The sequence below is a fragment of the Haemaphysalis longicornis genome, unplaced genomic scaffold (assembly GCF_048455015.1).
Source record: "Haemaphysalis longicornis isolate Haplotype H1 unplaced genomic scaffold, Haemaphysalis longicornis Haplotype H1 scaffold_9, whole genome shotgun sequence".
Lineage (NCBI taxonomy): Eukaryota > Metazoa > Arthropoda > Arachnida > Ixodida > Ixodidae > Haemaphysalis > Haemaphysalis longicornis.
Genome location: NW_027526460.1, coordinates 1462288 through 1487832, shown reverse-complemented (window position 1 = coordinate 1487832; position 25545 = coordinate 1462288). Strand labels below are relative to the sequence as shown.

The 25545-nt window shown below is 48.2% G+C and overlaps 1 protein-coding gene across 2 annotated transcripts in view; it reads left to right on the top strand.

The window, feature by feature from the left end:
• Positions 1 to 25545, top strand: part of LOC144152829 (uncharacterized) — a 55243-nt gene that overhangs the window by 3238 nt on the left and 26460 nt on the right. For both annotated transcript variants that reach the window (XM_077684312.1, XM_077684311.1), the window contains exons 2-3: positions 4346 to 4507; positions 7284 to 7344. In XM_077684312.1, coding sequence (XP_077540438.1) covers positions 4346 to 4507; positions 7284 to 7344 — 223 coding nt within the window. The remainder of the gene's footprint in view (positions 1 to 4345; positions 4508 to 7283; positions 7345 to 25545) is intronic.

Below are 25545 nucleotides of genomic sequence, written 5' to 3'. Positions count from 1 at the left end.
TCAAAACGTATTTTACTTTGCGCTTCCCTCGCCTCAAATGAAGCCCAACCGATATCGCCTTGTACCGCTTCATTTGCAGTCTTACTGTGAGCTCCCAGTGCTAATCTGCCGACTGCCTTTTGGTTAACCTCCAGTCCCGACAGGATATCTGACTTCAAGCATAATGCGACATTAGAGAACGTGAGCGTCGGCACCATTACCCCTTTCCAGATGCCTCGTACTACCTCGTACTTGTTGTATCTCCAAAGCGCTCTACGTTTCATTACTGCTGCGTTTCGTCTCCCTTTCACAGTTTGAGATGTTCTTCATGGGCATTCAGCTAGCCTTTTCCTTCATTAAGCCAGATCCCCAAGTATTGTACTTATTTACTAATGGTATGGCTTACTGTTGAATCCTTAGTGGCGCTGTATGAGCTTCCTCGTTAAACACCATGACTCCAGATTTCTGAGGGTTAAAATGTCGGCCTAGGTACGTTGCCTCATCACCACAAATGTCGGCCAGTTTTTGCAAGTCTTCCGCATTATCTGCCAGCAACACTATATCGTCCGCGTACATCTATCCCGGGATCCGTTGCTCCACCAACTCTCCATTGCTTCGGTACGACAAGTCAAAACCTTATCCACTCTCCTCCAATCGTCTTTCCATTCCTCTAATGTAAAGTGTGAACAGCAATGGCCGCTCTGTGCCTGTACGCCCTTCCCATGTAATATGCGCCTTGTTATCCTCATATATTGCCCTTAGCAGCCATACAAATTCTGACCCAATCCCCTTTTCTTCCAGTATATGCCACAACAATCCACTATCTACGTTGTTATGGGCTCCCTTTATGTCCAGAAACAGTAGCCATATATATTAGTCTGCTCTGTGCTGCAGAAATTTCGATGGTCTGGGTTAATACGAAAATATTGTCTTTTAACTCTTTCGTTACCGCGGGAAATTGACCAATTTTGAGAGGTCTAACAAAACATTTTTTTTTGTGCTATACATATTGGTTAGGCACACATTGCAGTGACATAAAATGCAGATTATTCCACGCACTTTCCAACGACACCAGTTTTAATAATGTTTTCCTAAATAATGATTGCGAAAAAAATTATCGAATTCGAAATTTTTGTCCACGTGAGGAAGAAAATAAGAAAAAGTAAGTTGTGTATAATAAACGACTAGGAGTAGAAAAAATTTAGAATATACATTTTGTAGGTAGACATTTCAAAAACCAGTCCTAGAAAAAAAATTGAGTTGCGCAGTACAATTTGTCAGATATCAAAGAAAATGTTAGCTCGCACGGTGCCCGTGCCATGTGGTGAAGCCCAACCACCATTTCAAATATTGCTATTTTGGATGGTTCTCTAGAAGAAATCTGGTGGTTTCACATTATTAGCCTCCACGGGATGTAAAACACCTTGTCAATGATTATGACCGGCAGAATATTGAAGGCAAGCATGCGATGTGAAAAAATCCGCTTGGAGTTGAGAACCTAACTCTTTGGTGGATGCTTGTTGACGTTCTGATGATCACTTATCAGTCAGAACTTTCATTTGCGGTTCATTATCATGTTCTGACTCACTATGGTAGCCCTGCTTGCAGGAATAAGGTACGATGCGCTAGAATCATGCCCAGCAAGCTTTCACCAAGCCGCCGTCGGGCTGTGAAGCAAGTTCAGCACTACGAGCCTACTACATTGCAGCGCCACCTAACAATTTTGAAAAGAAACAAATACAAGGCTGTTGGAGACTTCATCAGAATAGACAGTACTACTAAGAAGTGACACTAGACCTCCGGAAATACCCTCGTATGAAACCGAAACTGGCCGTTGACTAGCTGGCGGTGTTCAAGGCCAATTGGAAGCGTTCTCCTCGTCTGAACTGATACCCGACGACTTGGTGTTATCGTTTGACTTTCAGCGGAAGCTCTTATCGCAGAAGCAAGGCGTAGATAAAGTGGAAGTGCGAGCGGAATGCTTGTTTTGAGGAGCAGTAACGGGGAACGGAGGCGCCATGGCAAATGAGCTTGTAGTTGGGTAACTGCGTAGTAGCGCCAAATATGAATTTCGCAATGCGAAAACGAAACCGAAACTGCTGGAAACTGGTTGAAAATGTCAGGCACACTTGCTAGACATGCGGGGGACCATCAGAAATAAGCTTTGGGAGAATAAAGCTGCCCTTTGTCCGAACCAAAGATCACTAGTGAATAGCTGGGGCCATTTTCAATTAATTATCACCTCTCAACGCTGTCGGATTACAAAGCTGACCGCATTATTTGGTATTTGACTTGCCAGGAGCCTTTTGACAAAAAAAATATTATGGTAATGCAGCCTAACCACGATCTGCATCCTTTTTTCTCAAGTGCAGCAGCCACGCCCCCTTCCTCAAAAACACACGCACCTCAGCTCGCAAAAAACGCCGTCAAAAATCTCAATGTCACCGGAGCGGGAAAATTTCAACTGATTATAAAAGGGCAGTGCCTAGACTAACCACTGGCCGCATTAGGTGTACGAGAAACAACTACAACATGTTGAAATAGGCAATATAAATCATCGATCACCGGTGATCGATTTGAATAGGCGTGGTAACGAAAGAGTTAAGCGCCGACCCGGCCGAAATCCATTTTGTAGTTTCCCTAAAAGCGTCACTTTCTACCCACTTCAACAACTCGAATTTGATGGCCTGTATAGCTGCTCGGCTGCATCGAGCGCCCCCGTGCGTGGGCATCCCGCGAGACCCGTCGTGTGCGGCGGAGCGCGAGAAGCACTGGCGCCGGCACGAGGAGCGCTGGGAGAGCAGGAAAACCAGGCTCGCTTGGAGTCGCCGCGAGCAGCATGCTTTGCGACACGTTGCGCATGCGCAGCGCGTTACACGTTTGCGAGCACGCGGCTATGGCAGCCACTAGTGTCACGAAATAAGGTTATTTAGTGACACTAGTAGCCACCATAACGCGGCTTTTGCAATGCAGCCTAATCCCGTGGCTTCGTGCACGTGAGGGGGGTAAGGCGCGACGAGTTTTAAATGCTGAGCATTTGTTAGGCTCGCGATGTCACTCGCCGATGTTGTCGGCGCCGTCCACACGCTCACTAGCCGCGTTTACATGAATGCGACAGAATGCGATAGGAGCGCGTCGCATTTCCAAGCGCATCACGAGTAATGCGATGCGCTAGCGTTTACATGTGCCGCATTACCCCTGGTGCGATGGTGGCGCCATACGGTGTCGCACATCGAAGGTGAAGTAGCGTTTCTGGCCCTTCCAAAGCTTCCGGCACGGCTGGTTCTTGTTCTTTTTTCACGACTCGCATTTTCCGGCGTCTTACACTCGATTTAGACGTTTTTAAATGCAAAGCTGCGTTGGCAGGGCTTACTTTTCTTGTCGGCATAATTCCTAATGCGATGCGCTCGCGTTTACATGCACTTCGAAAGTCGACTTACGCGTCTCAATCCACCCCTGTCTGGCGCATTAATGCGACGCGCTTTCCTAGCGCATTAGCCCAGTTTACATGGATGCGATGCGCTAGAAAACTGATGCGAGGCGATGCGAGGCGCCACTTGTCGCATTCATGTAAACGCGGCTACTGCGCATGCGCGTCGCGTTGAGGCGCAGGTGCGCGTCTCTCCCCCGTACCCTCCTCGCTCTCAACAACAGGTGCGGCGGTGCGGGAGGAGCGCGTGTACCCCGTGCGCTCCGTCGCTCTCAACCACAGCTGCGGCGGTGCGGGGGGAGCGCGTCTGTGCGCGCATGCGTCGTAGCTACCCGTGCGCTGCGTCGCGCTCAACAGTAACGGCGGCAGGGCGTGTACGCGTGATAACGGCGTGGTGGGTGATAACGGCGTGGTGGGTGCGTGGAAAGTTCGCGGGCTTGTGTGCGGAAGTGTGCGCATGCGCGTCTCTCCCCCGTACTCCTCTCCCTCGAACGCGGGCGGTGTGTATATAAGTGGCCGAGCGCGCGTTCGGAATTCAGTCAAGGGCGTCTTTGCTTGGCTTTCGCTTGACTTGACGCTTTGCTTGACGGCACCAAGCAATAAAGACAGACTTTAACTTTACACTCCTTGCCTTCGCTTCTCCTTCATTCAATAAATAAGAATAATAAAGACGAAATAACAATTAAGCATTCCCAAACCATACCCAATTACGCAACATTCACGCGATACCCCCACCACTCTGCGACGCATTTACTCGAGTTCCCCCCGTGGGAAGATGCGGGCGGGTTTTTTTTCGATGCAATCTCCCTTGGGTGTGTTGCATGCTGTGTTTGGTCTTGCTTGCACCACGCCACCCACACATGCACAAAAGCGCCTTCGTACAGGCGTGCGCAAAAGGTCAGAGCAGTGCAGGCAACTGATCCCTTTCCTTCGCAGACGTGGTTCGACTGGAAGTGCAATGTACGAGCCAAGCTCCGCTCTGCCTCGGGGAAGAAGTCGCTGACGCCGCTCGAGGAGCGCCTCGTCGCAGTCACCGGCATGCTGCACACGGACGACGTGGCTGCAGCTGCAGCTGCAGCTGCGGCGGAGGAACGCACGGTACACGCCCCCCCCCCCCCCCCCCCCCCCCTTCCGCTTCGCGCTGTGCACGGCCGTTCGCCCACCACAGCGCTTGCCAATGCTGACACGTGGTGCATCCACCGAACAGAAGTAGTGGCAAATGATATTACGCAGCAGAAGGGTGGACGTGGCTGCTTTGCCGGGGAGTGACGATCTCCAGTAGTTCCGGTCGGTGGTCGTCAGCTTGGAAAGGGGGCCCCCTGCGTGCCTTGCTGTGAGCACACCCGGCGATGACAATACAGGGGCCTGGGCGAGGGCGTTCTGCGGCGTATGTGGCACCAGCTGCAGGTGCGAAGGAAATGCCGATTCTACGGAGGTCACTTTCTCCGAGCAGTTTGGGATGTCAAGGCAGGAGGGATTGCCCAAGGGTGCGGTAATGCTGGGTGATGTGCCCAATGCTTCCTCTGGCGAGAAAGGGCTTGCTGGTGGGCATAGTTGCTGCCTGCCAGTCCGAACAGGGGTGGCTGAGTAGCTGCAGAATGGTCGGGGCCGCCTTACCCGACGAGATCGTGCAACCCGTTTTGAAATCCTGCCTCTTCTCTGCGTTTATTTCAGCGCGTTCATTCCGTCACTTTGCTAAAGAATGTGGTGTGTGCTGCAAGCAGTGCATTGACTAGGAGGTATATGGTCCACGATGGTCGAGCCGTTTGACAATATTTTTCCCATGGACCAAGACTGCATCCGTAATAACTGGTATACTGTTCACAGGTTAATTCCGAGACACTCAATGTGTAATACCCCTGTCAAACGTGCCTATTTAAGTGCACTTCCGCCAAGTGCACTCGGGCTTCTTAAGTGACACTTAGGCTGCGCGCTGCTAAACGACGAAATAAAGTGCCCTTGGCCGTGATGTCAGTGACGATAGCCGGCGTAAATATTACGCGAAATTACTTGAAATTCCCCCTCTTTATCACGTGAGGAATAATGTAAACATTTCGTTGTGTTTGCATTGTTAAAAATCGCAATCGGCGCCTCGCACAAGACCACAAAAAACAGAGTCGGGACGGAGACCGAACACTGGCGCTGATATCTTCACTGTTATTCACTGCGCAGTGAATGACAGCAGCATTATTGTTCGAAGGAAATTATCTGAAAGCGTTGAATACAACAGCAATAGGCTGAAGCAGGAACACAATCACAGGGCCACAAGAAACCACCTACGAGAACGGCTGCCATGGAGCAAAACACCCACTAGGCGGCGCTGGCACGTTGTTGAGAGAGAGGTTATTTTCTTATTTTTCGTCGCTGCTTCAATTTTTGTAAAAGTAAATCAGCAATATATCTATAATTTACTTTTAACGTTACTTATTAGCATCTAAACGCTCACGGTTTTAGGTTAATTTTTCCGATTTTCGGACTACTGCTCACGAGATTACTCACTCGGCGAGCTGGCCCCGGTAAAGTGTGTTTGGGGACCACACTCAGCTTAAAGTGCGTTCCTTGTAAAGTGTCATTCGCGTTTGCCGTTTAGCTGCTCCCGAATGACATTTTAGCCGAGTGCACTCTGTGTAAGTGCACTTAAATAGGCACGTTTGACAGGGGTATTACTCTTTTGCAAGCCTGTCACCTCGCATTGGAAGATGTGTATACTATATACTTTGTGCTGCCATCCCCGACTGCTTGACCTCCGCTTGCTCCTTTAGAGCGATTTTTCAACCTCATTTCCGGTCACAGCTGCGATTTCCTCTATAATTCACTCAGTCTCATACTACGTGTTTTGCAGCCTAAAATTGTTAAAACATCTGGCCGTGCTTTTAATTTATCTGCTCTTCTAACGATTAAATCCACGTTGTTTCACTGTTTTGTTCACTGAGCACGCATATCTCATCTTTCCCACGAGAGCGCCTTCTTTTTTACATTTTTTTCCTTAATATTTTTCCTATTTCGAATGCTCAGCCTGAGCCCTCTGTGCTTCGGTGACTTCAAACCAGATTTTGTCGGCATGTGGCGGATTTGGCTGCTGTTTCAGACCGATCAGCAGTCGTGTTCACCATTAGTTTACAGCTCTGAATTAGATTTTAGCTGAATTTGATTTGCTGCGAGGCCTTTCTATTGTCACCGAGTCTCATCATTCAGGGCAGCAGCTATAGAGCGCACCTAGGATGACATCCCAGCATTACGCATTCCAGCTTAGAGGTCCTGTCATAGCGCATATGCGGTTTAGGAAACAACGAGCAGTGCGCGTCGGGTGAGCGGGGACTTCGGAAAGACCTGCAGCAGAGCAGCAGCGGCGAGTAGCTGGGATCGACGCTGCAAGGTGGCGCACCTGGAAAGTCCTGTTCTCCGTAACTAACGGGGAGATTGAACGAATCAGTCTAGGAGGTCATAGGAGGAACTCCTTGAAAACCACAGCTCCTAGCATCCTAGCTGTGTCAGTTTACTGTAATGCTCAGTGTATATATTTGCTGCAATAACAACCAACGGTGAGCGTATGTAGTGCATATGGCACCATTTTTTGCTATTGAAAACACTCAAAAATACTTCGTTTTAACATGGCTTCTAAACGTAAAAATGATATATGATTGTCTTATAATTGAGATTTCGAGGCATTGCGTCATTAGAAACGAATTTTTTTTTTAAACGAAACAAGTTGCTTTAGATATTTGGGGCTCTTGACCTCACCATTCTTGTGCATTGCTGAATTGAACTTGCTTATTTCTGCATCGTAGTTTTTAGCTTTGTGATGAGAGCAAAAGCACACTGGTGCCCATACGGAGTGAAGGCGTCACATGCACAGCATATTTGTGTACCGCAGGACGGCCCGTCGTATGCGCACACGGTGTATGAAATCGAAGATGGTCCTCCCAAGCTCAGCGGTGAGTGGTGAAGATCAACCTCCGTCACCTTGTTTCGTGTTGACACGGCGGGCTCTTGCTGGTTGAGCTCTTCCTTGCCGCACGCGTAACAATCGACGGCACTAGAGGGAGCAAGGTGGCCTCAGTTCATAGATGAGCAGGTACGGTATACTTTCGACACTGCAGCCGTGCGGGCCATGTTGTCCGGCGTTTCGGCTCTGGCGGTCAAAAGTCAGCCGTTCCGGTTGTGTTCAACCGCCAAGAAAAACGGCCGGCGCAGCCGATCGCGCGAGACCGCTCGGATCTCATGGGCCATGCCAGAGGTTTCCTGGGCTGGCGGCGTCCGGAAACATCCCGCAGGTTGATTTCTCGCGGTGTTTCTTGCGATTGAGTCAGCGCGAGAACGTCGCCCAGAACAGCTCGAGCTGTTTTGGGACGGACAAACAAAGGAGGGGATCTTTTTAAAGACGATAGTCTTTCTTGGGCTACTTAAACACGGAAATTTTGGTCTGTCTGTATGTCTGTCTGTCTGTATGTCTGTCCGTCTGTCTGTCCGTCTGTCTGTCTGCAACTCGATTCAGCCACCCGGCCAAAGTAAATTGCTTACTACGCAATAATCTTATATACTCACACCCAAATGTAAACGTCTAAGCCCGGTTTATATGTTCATACTTGTCAACTTTGTTGAACAAGAACAAGACATTATATGCCAATATAAGATAGGAAATTAGTACACAAGGGATATTTACAGTGTTCCTTTATTATAAAAATTCATGGATGCTTGGTTTTTCGACAGCAAATGATATTCTACATCTACTGCAGAAAACCGCCGCCTCCTGGCGGCATACGAAAAATAACGCGGCAACAGCAACGAAAGGTTCCACTAGCTAGGTTCCACGTTCTGCTTGGAACGCACGTGGAGCACGGCCACGCGGTTCTATAAACCTTGTAGTCGGCCGCCTGCATTCACGCGCGTCTCCGCCGTACTGCAGCGCTGGCATCGAGGAACCTGACCTGTAGCAGTGAAACGCGGTAAATTCAAATCGCCTTGCGCAAATCTTTAGTGTGTTTACCTTGGGATGAGCGCGACGGTACAGGAACAGCATGAGAGGTGAGCGGGAAAGCAAAGGGAGGCATTTCCTTGGCAAATGTCTACAAAGACTATCGTCTTTTGACGACATTTGCAACGAAAGGAGCAGATACGCGGCCATTTTTTTTCTCGCTCATTTCATTGCGCGGTGTGCAGCCCACAGAAGTTCTAGCGCCGAGTAAAGCCCCTTACAAAATTATTTTGGGCTATTTTAGGGGCCTTAGTGCCGTGGTCATTTTAGCCCCATTCCGGCGCCACTCAGAGTTTTGAAGCAGGAAAGGCGATTGGGGTAAGCAGAGCAGAAAGCACACAGAGCCGCACAAACATCTCAAGAGAACTGCACGCTGCGCGAGTTGCTGAATATTCATCATTAACGACTAGCGAGACCCTGCAGAAGTAGCGTTCAACCCTCGGCTGATTTATTTTTTTGGAAGAATTTCAGTCATGTCGGTTACTTCTTTTTGGTGTCTTACATTCGCGCGCTGACCGTTAACAATGTAATGCAAACACCACACTTGTATAACAGCCAATATTTAGGCATCGCAGTTGAGGACTGTGACGCTTTTTGCCGTCTGCGCTTGTGGTGTGCGGTAGCGCTGGGGAGCGGCGGGCGTTTCGGTCCGCGGTAGCAGGATTTCTGCTCAGGATGCGGATGTTCATTATATGCCCCAACAGGCGGATTTAGGCTCCCCGATGTTGTTGCAGCACTGGGGGCGTATCAAATAGAGCCACGGCTGGGCGGTGGCGTTCAAGTCGGCGGAAGGCGTGAAGAAGATTTTGGCCGCGAACGACGTAAAGGCAAAGGACCAGCGCTGCATCGCCGTTGATCCGGGAAACCGGGAGGTTCGCACCGGTCGCTCTGCAACGTGCCTGAAGAGACGTTGCGCTGGCCACGGGCGCGTCGGCGAGGTGCCATGGGAGCGGTGACGCGTCGACGGACGCTACTGTCACCGGGCCTGCGAGTGACGACGAGCTCCGTCGGAAAGCCACGTGAACGAAAGAGACCATTGGCGAGGTGGTGACGACGCGCGTCCCGGAGGTGCCGGTCGTGGGCGACGCTGGCTTCAGCGTTCCTCCAAATGGGTCGGCTGAAGACGCGCTTTGTCGAGCCAGCAGCACCAAGGTGAAGGAGGTTCTGACGACAATTCCGGCTCCCGAAGCGGACGTCATAAACATGGTGCCGTCGCAAAGCGGCAGCGCGAAGGCGACGACACCAGCCGAAGGCACCGAGGTTCGAGGAGAAGACGGTACCCGGGCGTCGAAGCCCAAAGGTGGCCCCGACGCCACCGGGTTTAAACACCTGCCTACCATTTCGGGGCTTCGAAAGGGAGTGTGCCCGCAAGGACGCTGACGAAATTTGTAACAACTATGTTTTTGCGTCGGCTTGGAATCACACTGCTTGGTAGAGGCGAAGTTCTTTGACCTGTTTTGAGTTTCGGGTTGAGTTATGTTGTTCCCCTTGTGTTTACGTGATGTTGTAGGTAACCGTAGTGCGACAGCTTTGCAATTCTCCTCTCAATTTTTTTAACAAGTCTATGCGCATCGCCACGCTATATGTCAGGGAACTTGCTGACCGTAGGCTCCAAAACCAATTGTATCGACTCGTGACTGACCGGTACCTGGACATAGTGGCCTTGCAAGAGACTAAGGTTGAGAGGGAGGACCAGACCGACCGTATATATGGCGTAGCCCTTCATGTCTCGCTTTTGTCTACGTTTCTCGTGCCGTCGGATAAGGCGAGTATGCCATCGGCCAAGGCGTAGTTTAGGGGCGACTCTAAAGACCGTCACTGTGTCGGAAGTGGGCCGATCTGTTAAAGAATGGCGTGGATGTGACGGCACGAAATTGGATTAAAGAATGGCGTGGATGTATACGGCACGAAATTTGATGTTTCTGCTCGTTGGATGTGATGGCACGATGGATGTGTTGGCCCCAAGGGCATCGAGGCACCCTAGTGGCGGCTTTGCTTACGACCGCTCGCGCATCCTTCAACGAGTTCGTCCGGAGCTGTGACCAAGAGCGGTCGCATCAAGACTTGCTCCCGTGGCAGTTTCTAAACGCCTGAGGATTTCTGAGGATCCTTAATTCTGAGGTTTTTTTATCCACGCCATCGCGTTTCCCATCCCCTTGTCGCCCACGTGATCTTTCTCGCTTCCGCGCGCTCTGCGGAACTAAAATAGTGCCTTGGCACCCGCAGTGGGTTGAAATGGAGCACCCAAGAGTTCACCTCGGCTAGCCGAAGCTGCAGCGATAATTGGCGATGCAAAGGGCAGCGGTGGCTCAATCTAAGGGCTCGAGTTTTAGGCGAGCTCCCGCGCAATCAGACGCCATGCACGCTCGTTCCCCACTTCCCATGCGTCGAGAGGAATTCGGGAAAGACAGCATCCTCACGGCGAACGTCCATCAGGATTCCGCAGCCCTTTCGGTCCAGTATAAAAAAATTACGGGTTTTAAGGAGCTTTCGGTGCATGAATATATAAATTTGCTTTTTTTATTTTGTTTTCATTTTGATTTGTCTTTCGACAGGATCTCCAGGATCTATTTCTTAAAGACGGCATCTGTGCTTTTGAGATTATTTAACGCCTAGTTATGAATCCGCATACTCTTCAAGCGATTTCTCCTGTAAGTGTTTGTTGAGGATAGTTTCTCGATTATTTTCCTTTGCTTGATTTTCTCGTAAATGTTATTTGAACTGATTACTCAATTCCTTAAAGAAATTATTTTAATTTTTTTCTGAGTAGCGAAGTTCTTTTTCATAAAAGTACCGAATGTGAGTTTCAGAGATACCAATGAGCGGCGATCCAACGTCGCTCATATTCGGGGACGCTGCCACGCTGCTTTGACGTGCATGATTGCTGCGGAAAATATTTCTTACGCACTAAGCGCTTTTCCGTGCTGTTAAACAAAGTAAACACCTAACTTGTAAATGAGGATGAGCTGGTTTACTCTGCAGTTAAAATATATATATATATATCAGTCGGTCGGAATAGTAGCATTAAATTGTTACAAAATACAAATCAACGTTTTGTAACTCAATTTAATAACAATACTCAATGTTTTATTACAAAACCCAGAGTCTGCCCGTCTGCACCACTTGCCATTTTCACGGCGGCACTGAAATTAGGGCTGTAGTGGGTGCAATTATTCCTCGCACCAAACAACACTTGCACGTGGAAGAGAAGGCCTCGTGGCGTCGCGCACGCTGCCCGCTACGCTGGAACGCGGAGTTCAGTCAGACTGCGATGAATTAAGCCTAGAAATGTATATAGTTACGTTAGGCAACGGAATTACGCGCTGGAAGTAATGAAACGTTGGATGTGGTGGCGCATTGAATGTACTGGCCGAAATTGGATGTAATGACACAGCCTTGGACGAAGTTGCGCGATATGGCACGTGGGATGTAATGACACGCTGGATGTAGTGGCGCGTAGGATGCTGGATGTTTCTGCTTGTTGGATGTAATGGTATGATGGATGTGCTGGCACGTTGGATGTAACGGCACGAAATTGGCTATCTCTGCTCGTTGGATGTGATGGCACGATGGATGTGTTGGCCCCAAGCACCCTGACCGCCCCCGAAGGTCAGGAGGAGGACAGAAAAGCCTTCCCTGACGCCGTATCAAAAGCCGCTGGCTAGGCCCGTACAAAGGGTTGCGACTCGCTGGCGTCGGCGGAGGTCACACCTCGCTCCCGCCGACGGAGAGGGACACAACAAAGCCACGACAGGGTCTGTTGACGCTGCTGTCATTACACCTTCCCTCTTCAGAAGGGTGATCCAACGCGCCACCACATCCAACGAGCAGCTACATCCATCATGCCATTACATCCAACGAGCCAGCACATCCAACGTTGGATGTAATGGCACGTTCGTTGGATGTGTTTACTCGTAATCTTGGTGTGTGTGCATAAACAGCTCTTTCTTTTTCTTTGGGGGGAAGTGGGGGGAGGAGTTGAAGTCAGCGCGACCTGCACTTCTTCAAGTGCTGATCGTCAGGGGTGTTGATGTGGGGTACGTCCGTATTTTCGCGCGTATAACCTGCCCTTGCATACAACACGCACCTCTACTTTCAGTCTGCGAATAAAAAAATAAAAATTGGCGAAGCTTGCACTAACTCGCGCAAGGCTTGAACCATAGCAAAGCTGGAGGATTTATTTCTATGTAAACACTGAAGGACACACCACCAGGCATTGGATTAGGTTTGAAATTGTTTATTATTTATTTATTTATTTACAGACACTGCAGTCTCGATACACGAGACATAGCAGGAGTGGGTACATCAGGAAAAGAAAAGAACATACATTAATTAAGCTACACCACATAAACATACAAAGCATTTAAAACATATTACAAAATATGGTTAGGCAGTTAATTCTTTCAAAAACAGTTCAATTGGTTTTTCGCGCAGGGAACCATCTAGGTTGTTTCAAATCTCAACAACGGCTGGGAAAAAGGAATGCTTTAAAGCAATTTACAAATGGCTGGAAGGGAACAATGTTGAGTGTGTGAGATCGGCGCGTGGCTCGTCGTGCTGAATGACAAAAAGTAATCGGTGCTTCAATGCAACTGCGGCTGTGTACAATCTTACGTAGCAGAGTGATACCATCAAGTGTGCGTCGAAAAGCGAGGGGCTCGAACGACAATGAGCATGCGTGAGGTGAGGGCGAAAAATTGCGGTCATACCGGCCAAAAATAAACCGTATTGCTTTTTTCTGTATGCCCTCGAGCATATTTATGTCAAGTGCAGTATACGCCTCGAGCGCGGCCTGTAGGGGCGCCACTGAAATCCCCCTAGCGGCCCGTTTCGAAAGCAGGCGCGGGAGTCCGCTCCCCGCTCCCCACTGCCGCCGCTGCTTTTGCGGCACGTTCACGACTGAGATTTACCGTTTGTGGGCGTTTGAAATTCATGTTTGTGTGGAGCAGTCACTCTGTTCGCAAACTGTGTGTGTTTACGAGAGTGTAAATGTTTCCGACGCGATCTTAGTGTGGTATTTTCGGTCTGTGTAAGCGCCAGGTGTGTGTCACAGGCCAGCGTCGCGGAACCGGCGTATGATGAAGCCGATTGTAGTTACACTGACCTGAATTTACTAGCCGTGTCTCCGTAACCACCGGTTCCTCAGATGTTCATGCTACGGCTATACACTACGATTTAAATCGGTTTTGTGCGCTTACATAATCAGCGGAGCACTCATACCTGACAGCACACCAGTTACGTTTGCCAATATTATACCTCAGATATTGATCACCACAATTTACAAGCCACTCTGTGTTAAATTCGGGAATATTCAACAAAAGTACGATGGAAAATGCATAATTATACTCGGGGATCAGCACACGACAGAGTCGTCTTGTCGTGAGGTGCGCGCCCGCAAACTTTCATCTGCTACATATATCCTCTGCGAACAGCGCGGAGACGGGCTTATAATATAATCCGCGTCCGCGACTAAATGCTTCTTCGAAATATCGTCATATGGCAAAGGGAGCCTGCAGAATAAACCAGAAACTGAAATCCGAGGGCCTTATCACATACCACACTCTTCCAACGACACATTTCATCGCTTGTTGCACAGCCTACCCTGTATACTTCCAAAAATGCGTCCGCCGTACGATCAGCTCTTCGTTGAAGTAGAAAAACAAAAGGAAAGTGAACGCGAGATTTATGTGTGGGATTACTAAAACGTTCATTGCTTCATTCCGCTCCGCATTTGTACACGGCGTCCCCCTCCCCGCCCCCCCCACCGATTTCTCGCGAAATAGCAGTGCATTTCGTGTACAGTTGGTTGCGTTGAAATTTACCTGGCTTAAGTTTAGACGAACGTCTATAGCATGCCAGAAGCTGCACTGTTTTTTTTTTTTTCATTTCCGTTAGAGCTATTATGTTTCTAAATTCCGCATTGGCACAGCATTTATTTTTCTGTGGTTTCATTTCGTTGGTTCTTGCTATATGGCGTGTGTGGGCACATATTTACGACGCACAGGATTGGAATATACTTTACATTTTCGCATGGTTTATATTCTTATAAAAGGCATAAGTTATTGTCCGGGATTGGGTAATCACATCCCCGAAACATATTTTTTTGCGGCGTATATATGAGAAACGAAGCCGCATTCGTTGTCCACGCTGCAAAATGAAGCCAACCTCTCATTGTGCCAGTATCAGGTCTAAACGAGGCGTCAGTAGAACTCATTTGTGCCTGATGTTTTGGAGGTGACATGGGTGATATGTTACTGCCGTCGCCGACGCCCGGAAGAGCGGCGACGAAGCGCGCAGAACCGCGTCTCCGGGTAGCTCTTGCAGGCGATCGTGTACTCTACGAAGACGCAGCTGCTTTTTAAGTGACCTAAACGTACTCTTTGCCTATAGTCGTTACCATAACAAGTTTTTTTAGGGCGCGGAAAGGCGAAAAGAAGCGAAATAGAACCAAAACACTGCACGAGCCCCTATCAGTCACGCAGCGCAAATCCCGTCAACGCCGCGGAGAAGCGGCGGCAGGCGGCGCAGCGATCGCGAAGCTCGAGGCGTATAGGGTGACCATACCGCTGAGGCGTACTCTAGCAATGGTCGGACGAGCGATTTGTACGCGGTTAATTTGCAGTCCTTGGTAGAGTGCTTGAGTGTTCGTTTTATGTATCCCAGTTTTCTAAGTGCCCTAGCTCAAATTGTTTCGATGTGATGGTGCCACTTTAGGTTTTGAGTGCAGGTAACATTAAGTTATTTGAATGTATTCACATAGTTTAGGTAGTTCCCATTGTAACTAACTAAACCTTAGCGGCTGTTTTTTTATTGGTAAATGTCATTTGAACAGTTTTTTGGTAATTAATTTCATTTGCCACGTGGTGCTCCAACCACAAAAGGACGAAAATACTTTGTTCAGAACATCTTGGTCATGAGCATTATTTACACTAGTATATAGAACGCAGTCGTCAGCGTACAATCGCAGCTTTACTGGTGTGTCCTTAATGACCTGTGTGACATCATTAATGTAAATAATGAACAATAGGGGCCCAAGTACCGAGCCCTGTGGTACCCCGGAAGTGACTGCACACGACGATGACTGCGCATGCTCAAATGTAACAAATTGTGACCTCAAACGTAGCCAATCAGCTATCCAGCCTATTATTTTGTCATAGTTAATAATATTTCTGAGTATGGCGTCAACCTGACCTCGAGTATTAAGAGCAGAAGCGATGTCGTGAGTGAATTCAATGAGCTGTGTAGTTGTAGAAAAACCAGAGCGGAAACCATGCTGATTAGGCGACAATACGTTGTTATCAGTGAGGTACTGAAGGACATGTTTATGAATTATGGGCTCTAGAAGCTTGCAACAGGTACACGTTAATTAGAAATGAGTTGCTTATTACCCGATTTAAACACAGGAATTACATTGGCGATTTTCCGAACGGTCGGCACAGTACTTGTCTCTAACGATTTAGCAAAAATTATAAATAACGAGCATTCCATTCCGCATAACGCTTCAAAAACATGTTTGGTATGCCATCTGGCCCGGCACCTTTAGTAGTGTCGATATTCAACAGAAGGTTAAGAACGCCAGTGTAGCTAATTTCAATTGCTGGAAACGAATCTATTTCCTGGCTGCTACGAATGTCAGGGGTCGTTCCATTGTCATCTCCAAATACAGTTTGGAAATACTTATTAAAGGCTTCAGAAATTTTGGATGAATCGGAGCAGGACACACCATCTATCACGAAAGTTGACGGACAGGCAGTGGTAGGATTGATAGTTTTCCAAAACTTAATGTGATTATTTTTCATAAAAGAGCTTAACGTGGTATTAAAGTAAAACATTCTCACATCACTCATTTTGGGCTTTTAGTTCAGATATAAGGAAGTTAATTTGGGACTCCCCGTCATTATTGTGAACCATCCGTCGCTTTCGCAGTCACTTAATACGACGTTTAAGCTGTATAATTGACCTGGTATACCAAGGGTGTTTGGCATGACGTTTTATGCTCTTGTGAGGAACAAACTGCGCTATACATTCATTAACAATGCTGTAAAATTGGTTAGTCAACGTATCAATACTGCAGTGGTGACTACAAGATAAAAAATCGTCAAAGCATGTTTCAAGTTTAGCAAAAATAGAAGTGTCGTCTGCGCATTCAAATTCAGCACAGTCTTGAACGTTGGTCGCACTGGCTTACAAGCAACATTTAAATCAACAATAACAGCTTTATGGTCGGAAATTCCATCGACAACCCTGCACTGATATCCATTCTTACCCATTTCATGGTTGGCAAAAACAAGATCTAGTACAGAATCCTCGCGCGTAGCCTTATCAACCAGCTGCGATAGATCGAAAGCTATTGACATATTAATTTTAAAGAATCACAAATTATTCTGTGACGACCAGTTGATGTTAACAAATCCCAATGTATGGAGGTGAATACGAGTTTAGAACAGTCCAGCTTTTGTCCAACAATATAGTCACTGACAGAAAACGTCTGAGGCAGAGTTAGGAGGACGATAGAGAGCACCAACAACAATAGTGAGACCATCATGCATGAGTTTGCGCCATATAGATTTAGTATTTGGGAGTTCTGGCAGTAAAGAGAATTCAATACCATTTTTAATAAAAAGTGCCACTCCGCCACCACGGCCAGAAGGCCTATCTTTTCTTAGAACCGTGTAACCAGGAGGCAAGAATTCATGATAAAGGATAGATTCATTTAACCAAGTCTCAGTCACACAGATAACTGATGGACTATGACACTCAATAAGCCAGTTAAAGTTTGCAATTTTATTAACTAGGCTACGCGCATTTCAATTCAAAAGCGCAAAAGACTTCGCACTAAGCCGTCATTCATTGTTTGTAGCAGACAACCGACGGCTTTCGTTAACGATAGCTTTTTTCTTCTCATCCCAAGAATACCGAACGTTGTCCACCAACAAATGATCGTAGTGCAGCCTGGCTTTTTCCGCATCCTTCCTTATCTCGGCGGAATTCTGCCACAGTTTCCTGCGTATCTGCCTCACGCGCACAGAGAAGTCTTCATTGATAAATATTTTCGTGCCCTTCAACTTGCTTGCATTGCTTAAAATAGCGACCTTAGTTCTAAAATCCAGCAACTTAATAATAACAGGTCTTGGGCTAGTGCTACTGCTCTTACGCACTCCCAGCCTATGGCATCGTTCCATATCGCCACACTTCTAGTTTTGATGTGATCAGTCCAGTTACCGTTTCCAGCAACTCATCCGAAGTTTTCCCAGAGCTTTCAGTTAAGCCATAGATGAACAGGTTATTTCTATGGGACCTATTCTCTAAATCCTCGTTTTTGCAGTCAAATTTACTAACAATCTCTCGAATGTCAGCTACGGCTTTCTCGAGTTCAGACACGCGTGGCGCAACTTCAGTAATTGACGCAATGGACAGCTCAATTTTAGTTAATCGTTCTTCGAAGCATGCAACCCCAGAGGAAAGACCTGTTATCTCCTGTGTGATTTTAGTCTGCCCCGAAAGCAATTCTCGCAACATGTCTTCGACCTCAGGACCAGGGTTACTCTCCACATCACCACACACGAGCAACAGCATTCTCAAGAAATTCATCAGCACAGAAGACATATTCATGAGGTCTGCAGGGGGGTCCGGAAGCAGCAGTAAGAAATAGTTGCTACTTCTATAGCTTTTGAAATTGTACTTCAAGCTTACCTGCAAGACAGAGCATAAGAATTTGAAGCGAGTGCATTCCATGCTGCCGCCGGACCCACTGAAGAGCAGCGGACGATGCGATGCCTTTATACGTTCCGGTGTCGTCACAGATGTCGCCTCGTTCCTGATATCGCACCATGCGCGTGCACTTTCAGTCTAGCTGATACGGTTGCCAAAAAGTTTCTTCGCCGTGACCCAGCAAGCTACTTCGCCGCACGAGGAATTTACGAAACATTCGTTGACCGGCCAAGAGGGTACGCTGCTTGAAAAAGATGGTCCGTTCAGAACACTGTAGATTCCGGTGCATGCAGCAATCTGCAAGACAGAGCAAAAGAATTTGAAGCGAGTGCATTCCATGCTGCCGCCGGACCCACTGAAGAGCAGCGGACGATGCGATGCCTTTATACGTTCCGGTGTCGTCACAGATGTCGCCTCGTTCCTGATATCGCACCATGCGCACGCACTTTCAGTCTAGCTGATACGGTTGCCAAAAAGTTTCTTCGCCGTGACCCAGCAAGCTACTTCGCCGCACGAGGAATTTACGAAACATTCGTTGACCGGCCAAGAGGGTACGCTGCTTGAAAAAGATGGTCCGTTCAGAACACTGTAGATTCCGGTGCATGCAGCAATCTGCAAGACAGAGCAAAAGAATTTGAAGCGAGTGCATTCCATGCTGCCGCCGGACCCACTGAAGAGCAGCGGACGATGCGATGCCTTTATACGTTCCGGTGTCGTCACAGATGTCGCCTCGTTCCTGATATCGCACCATGCGCGTGCACTTTCAGTCTAGCTGATACGGTTGCCAAAAAGTTTCTTCGCCGTGACCCAGCAAGCTACTTCGCCGCACGAGGAATTTACGAAACATTCGTTGACCGGCCAAGAGGGTACGCTGCTTGAAAAAGATGGTCCGTTCAGAACACTGTAGATTCCGGTGCATGCAGCAATCTGCAAGACAGAGCAAAAGAATTTGAAGCGAGTGCATTCCATGCTGCCGCCGGACCCACTGAAGAGCAGCGGACGATGCGATGCCTTTATACGTTCCGGTGTCGTCACAGATGTCGCCTCGTTCCTGATATCGCACCATGCGCACGCACTTTCAGTCTAGCTGATACGGTTGCCAAAAAGTTTCTTCGCCGTGACCCAGCAAGCTACTTCGCCGCACGAGGAATTTACGAAACATTCGTTGACCGGCCAAGAGGGTACGCTGCTTGAAAAAGATGGTCCGTTCAGAACACTGTAGATTCCGGTGCATGCAGCAATCTGCAAGACAGAGCAAAAGAATTTGAAGCGAGTGCATTCCATGCTGCCGCCGGACCCACTGAAGAGCAGCGGACGATGCGATGCCTTTATACGTTCCGGTGTCGTCACAGATGTCGCCTCGTTCCTGATATCGCACCATGCGCACGCACTTTCAGTCTAGCTGATACGGTTGCCAAAAAGTTTCTTCGCCGTGACCCAGCAAGCTACTTCGCCGCACGAGGAATTTACGAAACATTCGTTGACCGGCCAAGAGGGTACGCTGCTTGAAAAAGATGGTCCGTTCAGAACACTGTAGATTCCGGTGCATGCAGCAATCTGCAAGACAGAGCAAAAGAATTTGAAGCGAGTGCATTCCATGCTGCCGCCGGACCCACTGAAGAGCAGCGGACGATGCGATGCCTTTATACGTTCCGGTGTCGTCACAGATGTCGCCTCGTTCCTGATATCGCACCATGCGCGTGCACTTTCAGTCTAGCTGATACGGTTGCCAAAAAGTTTCTTCGCCGTGACCCAGCAAGCTACTTCGCCGCACGAGGAATTTACGAAACATTCGTTGACCGGCCAAGAGGGTACGCTGCTTGAAAAAGATGGTCCGTTCAGAACACTGTAGATTCCGGTGCATGCAGCAATCTGCAAGACAGAGCAAAAGAATTTGAAGCGAGTGCATTCCATGCTGCCGCCGGACCCACTGAAGAGCAGCGGACGATGCGATGCCTTTATACGTTCCGGTGTCGTCACAGATGTCGCCTCGTTCCTGATATCGCACCATGCGCACGCACTTTCAGTCTAGCTGATACGGTTGCCAAAAAGTTTCTTCGCCGTGACCCAGCAAGCTACTTCGCCGCACGAGGAATTTACGAAACATTCGTTGACCGGCCAAGAGGGTACGCTGCTTGAAAAAGATGGTCCGTTCAGAACACTGTAGATTCCGGTGCATGCAGCAATCTGCAAGACAGAGCAAAAGAATTTGAAGCGAGTGCATTCCATGCTGCCGCCGGACCCACTGAAGAGCAGCGGACGATGCGATGCCTTTATACGTTCCGGTGTCGTCACAGATGTCGCCTCGTTCCTGATATCGCACCATGCGCACGCACTTTCAGTCTAGCTGATACGGTTGCCAAAAAGTTTCTTCGCCGTGACCCAGCAAGCTACTTCGCCGCACGAGGAATTTACGAAACATTCGTTGACCGGCCAAGAGGGTACGCTGCTTGAAAAAGATGGTCCGTTCAGAACACTGTAGATTCCGGTGCATGCAGCAATCTGCAAGACAGAGCAAAAGAATTTGAAGCGAGTGCATTCCATGCTGCCGCCGGACCCACTGAAGAGCAGCGGGCGATGCGATGCCTTTATACGTTCCGGTGTCGTCACAGATGTCGCCTCGTTCCTGATATCGCACCATGCGCACGCACTTTCAGTCTAGCTGATACGGTTGCCAAAAAGTTTCTTCGCCGTGACCCAGCAAGCTACTTCGCCGCACGAGGAATTTACGAAACATTCGTTGACCGGCCAAGAGGGTACGCTGCTTGAAAAAGATGGTCCGTTCAGAACACTGTAGATTCCGGTGCATGCAGCAATCTGCAAGACAGAGCAAAAGAATTTGAAGCGAGTGCATTCCATGCTGCCGCCGGACCCACTGAAGAGCAGCGGACGATGCGATGCCTTTATACGTTCCGGTGTCGTCACAGATGTCGCCTCGTTCCTGATATCGCACCATGCGCGTGCACTTTCAGTCTAGCTGATACGGTTGCCAAAAAGTTTCTTCGCCGTGACCCAGCAAGCTACTTCGCCGCACGAGGAATTTACGAAACATTCGTTGACCGGCCAAGAGGGTACGCTGCTTGAAAAAGATGGTCCGTTCAGAACACTGTAGATTCCGGTGCATGCAGCAATCTGCAAGACAGAGCAAAAGAATTTGAAGCGAGTGCATTCCATGCTGCCGCCGGACCCACTGAAGAGCAGCGGACGATGCGATGCCTTTATACGTTCCGGTGTCGTCACAGATGTCGCCTCGTTCCTGATATCGCACCATGCGCACGCACTTTCAGCCTAGCTGATACGGTTGCCAAAAAGTTTCTTCGCCGTGACCCAGCAAGCTACTTCGCCGCACGAGGAATTTACGAAACATTCGTTGACCGGCCAAGAGGGTACGCTGCTTGAAAAAGATGGTCCGTTCAGAACACTGTAGATTCCGGTGCATGCAGCAATCTGCAAGACAGAGCAAAAGAATTTGAAGCGAGTGCATTCCATGCTGCCGCCGGACCCACTGAAGAGCAGCGGACGATGCGATGCCTTTATACGTTCCGGTGTCGTCACAGATGTCGCCTCGTTCCTGATATCGCACCATGCGCGTGCACTTTCAGTCTAGCTGATACGGTTGCCAAAAAGTTTCTTCGCCGTGACCCAGCAAGCTACTTCGCCGCACGAGGAATTTACGAAACATTCGTTGACCGGCCAAGAGGGTACGCTGCTTGAAAAAGATGGTCCGTTCAGAACACTGTAGATTCCGGTGCATGCAGCAATCTGCAAGACAGAGCAAAAGAATTTGAAGCGAGTGCATTCCATGCTGCCGCCGGACCCACTGAAGAGCAGCGGACGATGCGATGCCTTTATACGTTCCGGTGTCGTCACAGATGTCGCCTCGTTCCTGATATCGCACCATGCGCACGCACTTTCAGTCTAGCTGATACGGTTGCCAAAAAGTTTCTTCGCCGTGACCCAGCAAGCTACTTCGCCGCACGAGGAATTTACGAAACATTCGTTGACCGGCCAAGAGGGTACGCTGCTTGAAAAAGATGGTCCGTTCAGAACACTGTAGATTCCGGTGCATGCAGCAATCTGCAAGACAGAGCAAAAGAATTTGAAGCGAGTGCATTCCATGCTGCCGCCGGACCCCCCATGCTGCTGCCGGACCCATTTGTTGATTTGATTGATTGTGGGGGTTCATCCCCAGGATTGAGGGACACGCGCCGCGGAAACCTGACTGCGCCCCTCTCCCGGCGCTTCGCCCGTCCGGGGCGTAACTGAATGGGGCAGAAAAAAGAAACGGCCGCAGGTTAATAAGGAAGGCAGCTAGAAAAATCGACTCCGGGATATACGTAGCACGGCTCTAGCGGTCCGCCGTGGCAAAATATGGGGCTTGTACGACTAACGTACGAGGTTCCCAGGCCGTCTAAACTTTTTCTGCTGCGGCCTATGAGAACAGGCTGGATTTCAGCTCGTTCCGCACTAGTTAACACAAAATTGTGGCGCTCAGAAAACAGATAGAAAAAACTACTCCCGGGTTTGAGTACTTCAGGTTGTGGACTACAAACTCTTTATTGTAGATTTCTTGCAACGTTGTTTGTGTAGGTTCCCTGCAACACTTTTCATGGCCGGGGTTAGGCGTATTGCCACAAACTTAGAAAAACTGACGCTACCTGGCGCCCCAATCCCCCTCCTGTTTCCTGGAAGGAGTGGAGAGGAGGACCGTCTCCACCCGAACACTCGCCTCTCCTCACCGGAACCAGGGAGGGTTCCCATCTGTTGTCGCTAAGAGTAACAAAGAGGCAGTCGGTAGTGTGCGCGAGGACGAACAAGGCCTGCTCCCCTGGTTTATCCCAAGGAAGTGGGGGAGATAATTGCTGCCACTGAAAAGGTTTGGCTGACTGTCCTAAACCCCTCCCCCCCCTCCTCATTTTTAGCCTGCGCAGAACAAACAAAGCGTGCTCCCCTGGTTTTTTCGCGGGGGGGGGGGGGTTGAGGGGGGGGGAAGACTTTCCAGCACAAGAACTGTGCCTGAAGGACCTACGACGTGTCCACACGCGCTACTGTGTACAGTTTTTGCTTCTTCGTTTTCTTTCTTTTTTCTGAGGTGGCAAGTAAAGCTATGTTAGTACGGTGTCAAATGTGAAAATAGGTTATCCGCACGGTTTCCTGCAGTGATGCGTTAAATAGTGTAAAACGTATATGTTTGCGCGCAGGTATGCCATTTTGTCTTTTTTTACATACGGATTAGTATGAATGTATTTGTAATCTGTTTAGCGTTTTCTCTTCTTTTGCTGTATTGTGTTTTTCTTATGTATACAGGTAATCATGCCGTACTTGTTACTGTATATATCTATTCGCACACATGCCTAAGGCCTGGCACTCAGGCTGGAAGTATGAAATAAATAGTAAATAAATAAAAATAAAGCACCATCTTCAAGTTTCTGAGACTGAAATTATGGCGCAAGGGGGGTTGCCAAGAGCTGAACGAACGCCGCTTTTTTAACGCTATTACATCGAAACGGCGTACGTTTTATCAAAAATCGTTTTCTCTAATGCCGGTTTATAGATTCACCAATGTTCGTTGGTTTTTTTCGTTTTAATTGTTATTTTATTCAATTTGTGTACCATTCATCCCAATTCTATTTAAACGCTTTTTACGAGAGGGAATATATTAATTAGAGGTGTGTTCCAGTTTAATTAATTGTTTTTCATCCTTTTGAAAAATTCCCAGTATATTGTCGTTGTTTCGCAGTTTTTTTCCCGCAGCTTTTTGTTCAATATTTGTTGCCTTTAAGCTTTGCGAATTTTCTCATTCTTGTGTGCGCTCTAGAGAATTTGTTTGATATTTTGTTAATTGTAAATATTAAAATTGTGGCCGCGCTCCACTGCTTCCAAGGCGCTTCCATCGGAACATCACCAGTTAAAAACTGATATGCGTTAAAAACGGTTATAAAAAGTATAAACGACGCCGTAAGAAGCATGCATATACGTGAAAATGTCAATGGCGCTTAACCGAAATGGAAGCAATTATACATTTACAGCACACTGTTACAGTTAAAGTGTCGTGAATTATACGAACGCAATGGTAGTGCTGCACCTGAAATTAACCTCAATGTTGAGAATTGATGTTTGGGATTCCAAGTTACTACTATTTAGACGCCTATGAACGGCCCATTTTTACGGTAGCCCCGCAGCCCATGCGGGGTCGTTTTGTGAGGGCTCCCCTCTTGTTTTTTTTTTTTTTTTCCCTTCCTGGTTCGGCGAATTTCAAAGGCGAAAAGCTGGCCTCTGTGGGAAACCGTCGCGAGCGGCTAGACCCTGTGTGAAGGCCCTGCTTCTCGCGCCGCGGGGGAGAGAACAAGAAAGAAGGAATTGTGTCTCCAGGTCGCTACGCCACGTGGTGTCAGTTTTTCGAAACTCGACGCCGTGTCCCGAAATCCTGGGCCAATCATGTAATACCCTGCACTAGCACAAAAATGCATGGTCGGCAGAAATAGCGCGGTTAATCGTTATAATAGCGTAAATTGAGATAACCGGATTAACGGAATCTGAAAAACAAAGAAAACAAAAATTAAAAACTAAAGAAATAACTGCACTCCAGCAAGATACAACAGATTTAAGCAGAGAACCCACGTGAGTTTTATAGGATCATTTTGCCTGAAGAGGTGCCTGGTACCATTTGTTCCGAGACCATTTGTTCCGGGTGCATAAGTTCCGGGCCCATTTGTCCCGGGACCATTTGTTCCAGGACCATTTGTTACGACACCCGTCCCAGGCACCTCTTCGGGCGAAATGATTCTATAAAACTCCACGTGGGTTTTTTGTTTAAATTTGTTGTATCTTGCTGTAGTACAGTTTATGGGTCTAGGCCCACTCGTCACAAGTCCTAGGCCAACTCGTCACAGGTAAACTGGTCAGGAATGCCAACTCGTAACAGAGCATTCCGTGCGAGGAATTCTCGTATCACCGGAATATTCGTCACACGGAAAACTAGCATTACGAGCTTGCTTTGGATTTGGAACATTAATGCGATGTTTCCACCTGCTATACATCACCAAGTTTAAAAATGATGTAGGTGAGCGAGTGTCCTTTCAATTTTTTTGACGTAGGTATTTAGATAAATATCCCGCCATACCGAGTCAATTATATTAAAATTATAATCGCATATGCAAATTCTATTACATGGCACGCATAAAAAGTAAACAAATTGTTCTAAATGACGCAGTGAACAGGTTGTACATGAAACAAAAAATGTTTATTGCACTCGCTTTGTACTGTTGTACTATTTGTACTAATTGCACTGTTGTCTCGCTGTCTCGTTGTGCAGGCGTCTTCAACGCTGGGTTCCGACGTTGTTCACTGCATCAGTTCAGAAGCAGGTGTTGCGGGCAATATTCCGGAGCGTGTTGACTGGGGCTCCGCTGCCGTGGTCAGCCAGGATTTTTGGGATGAGATCGTTGGC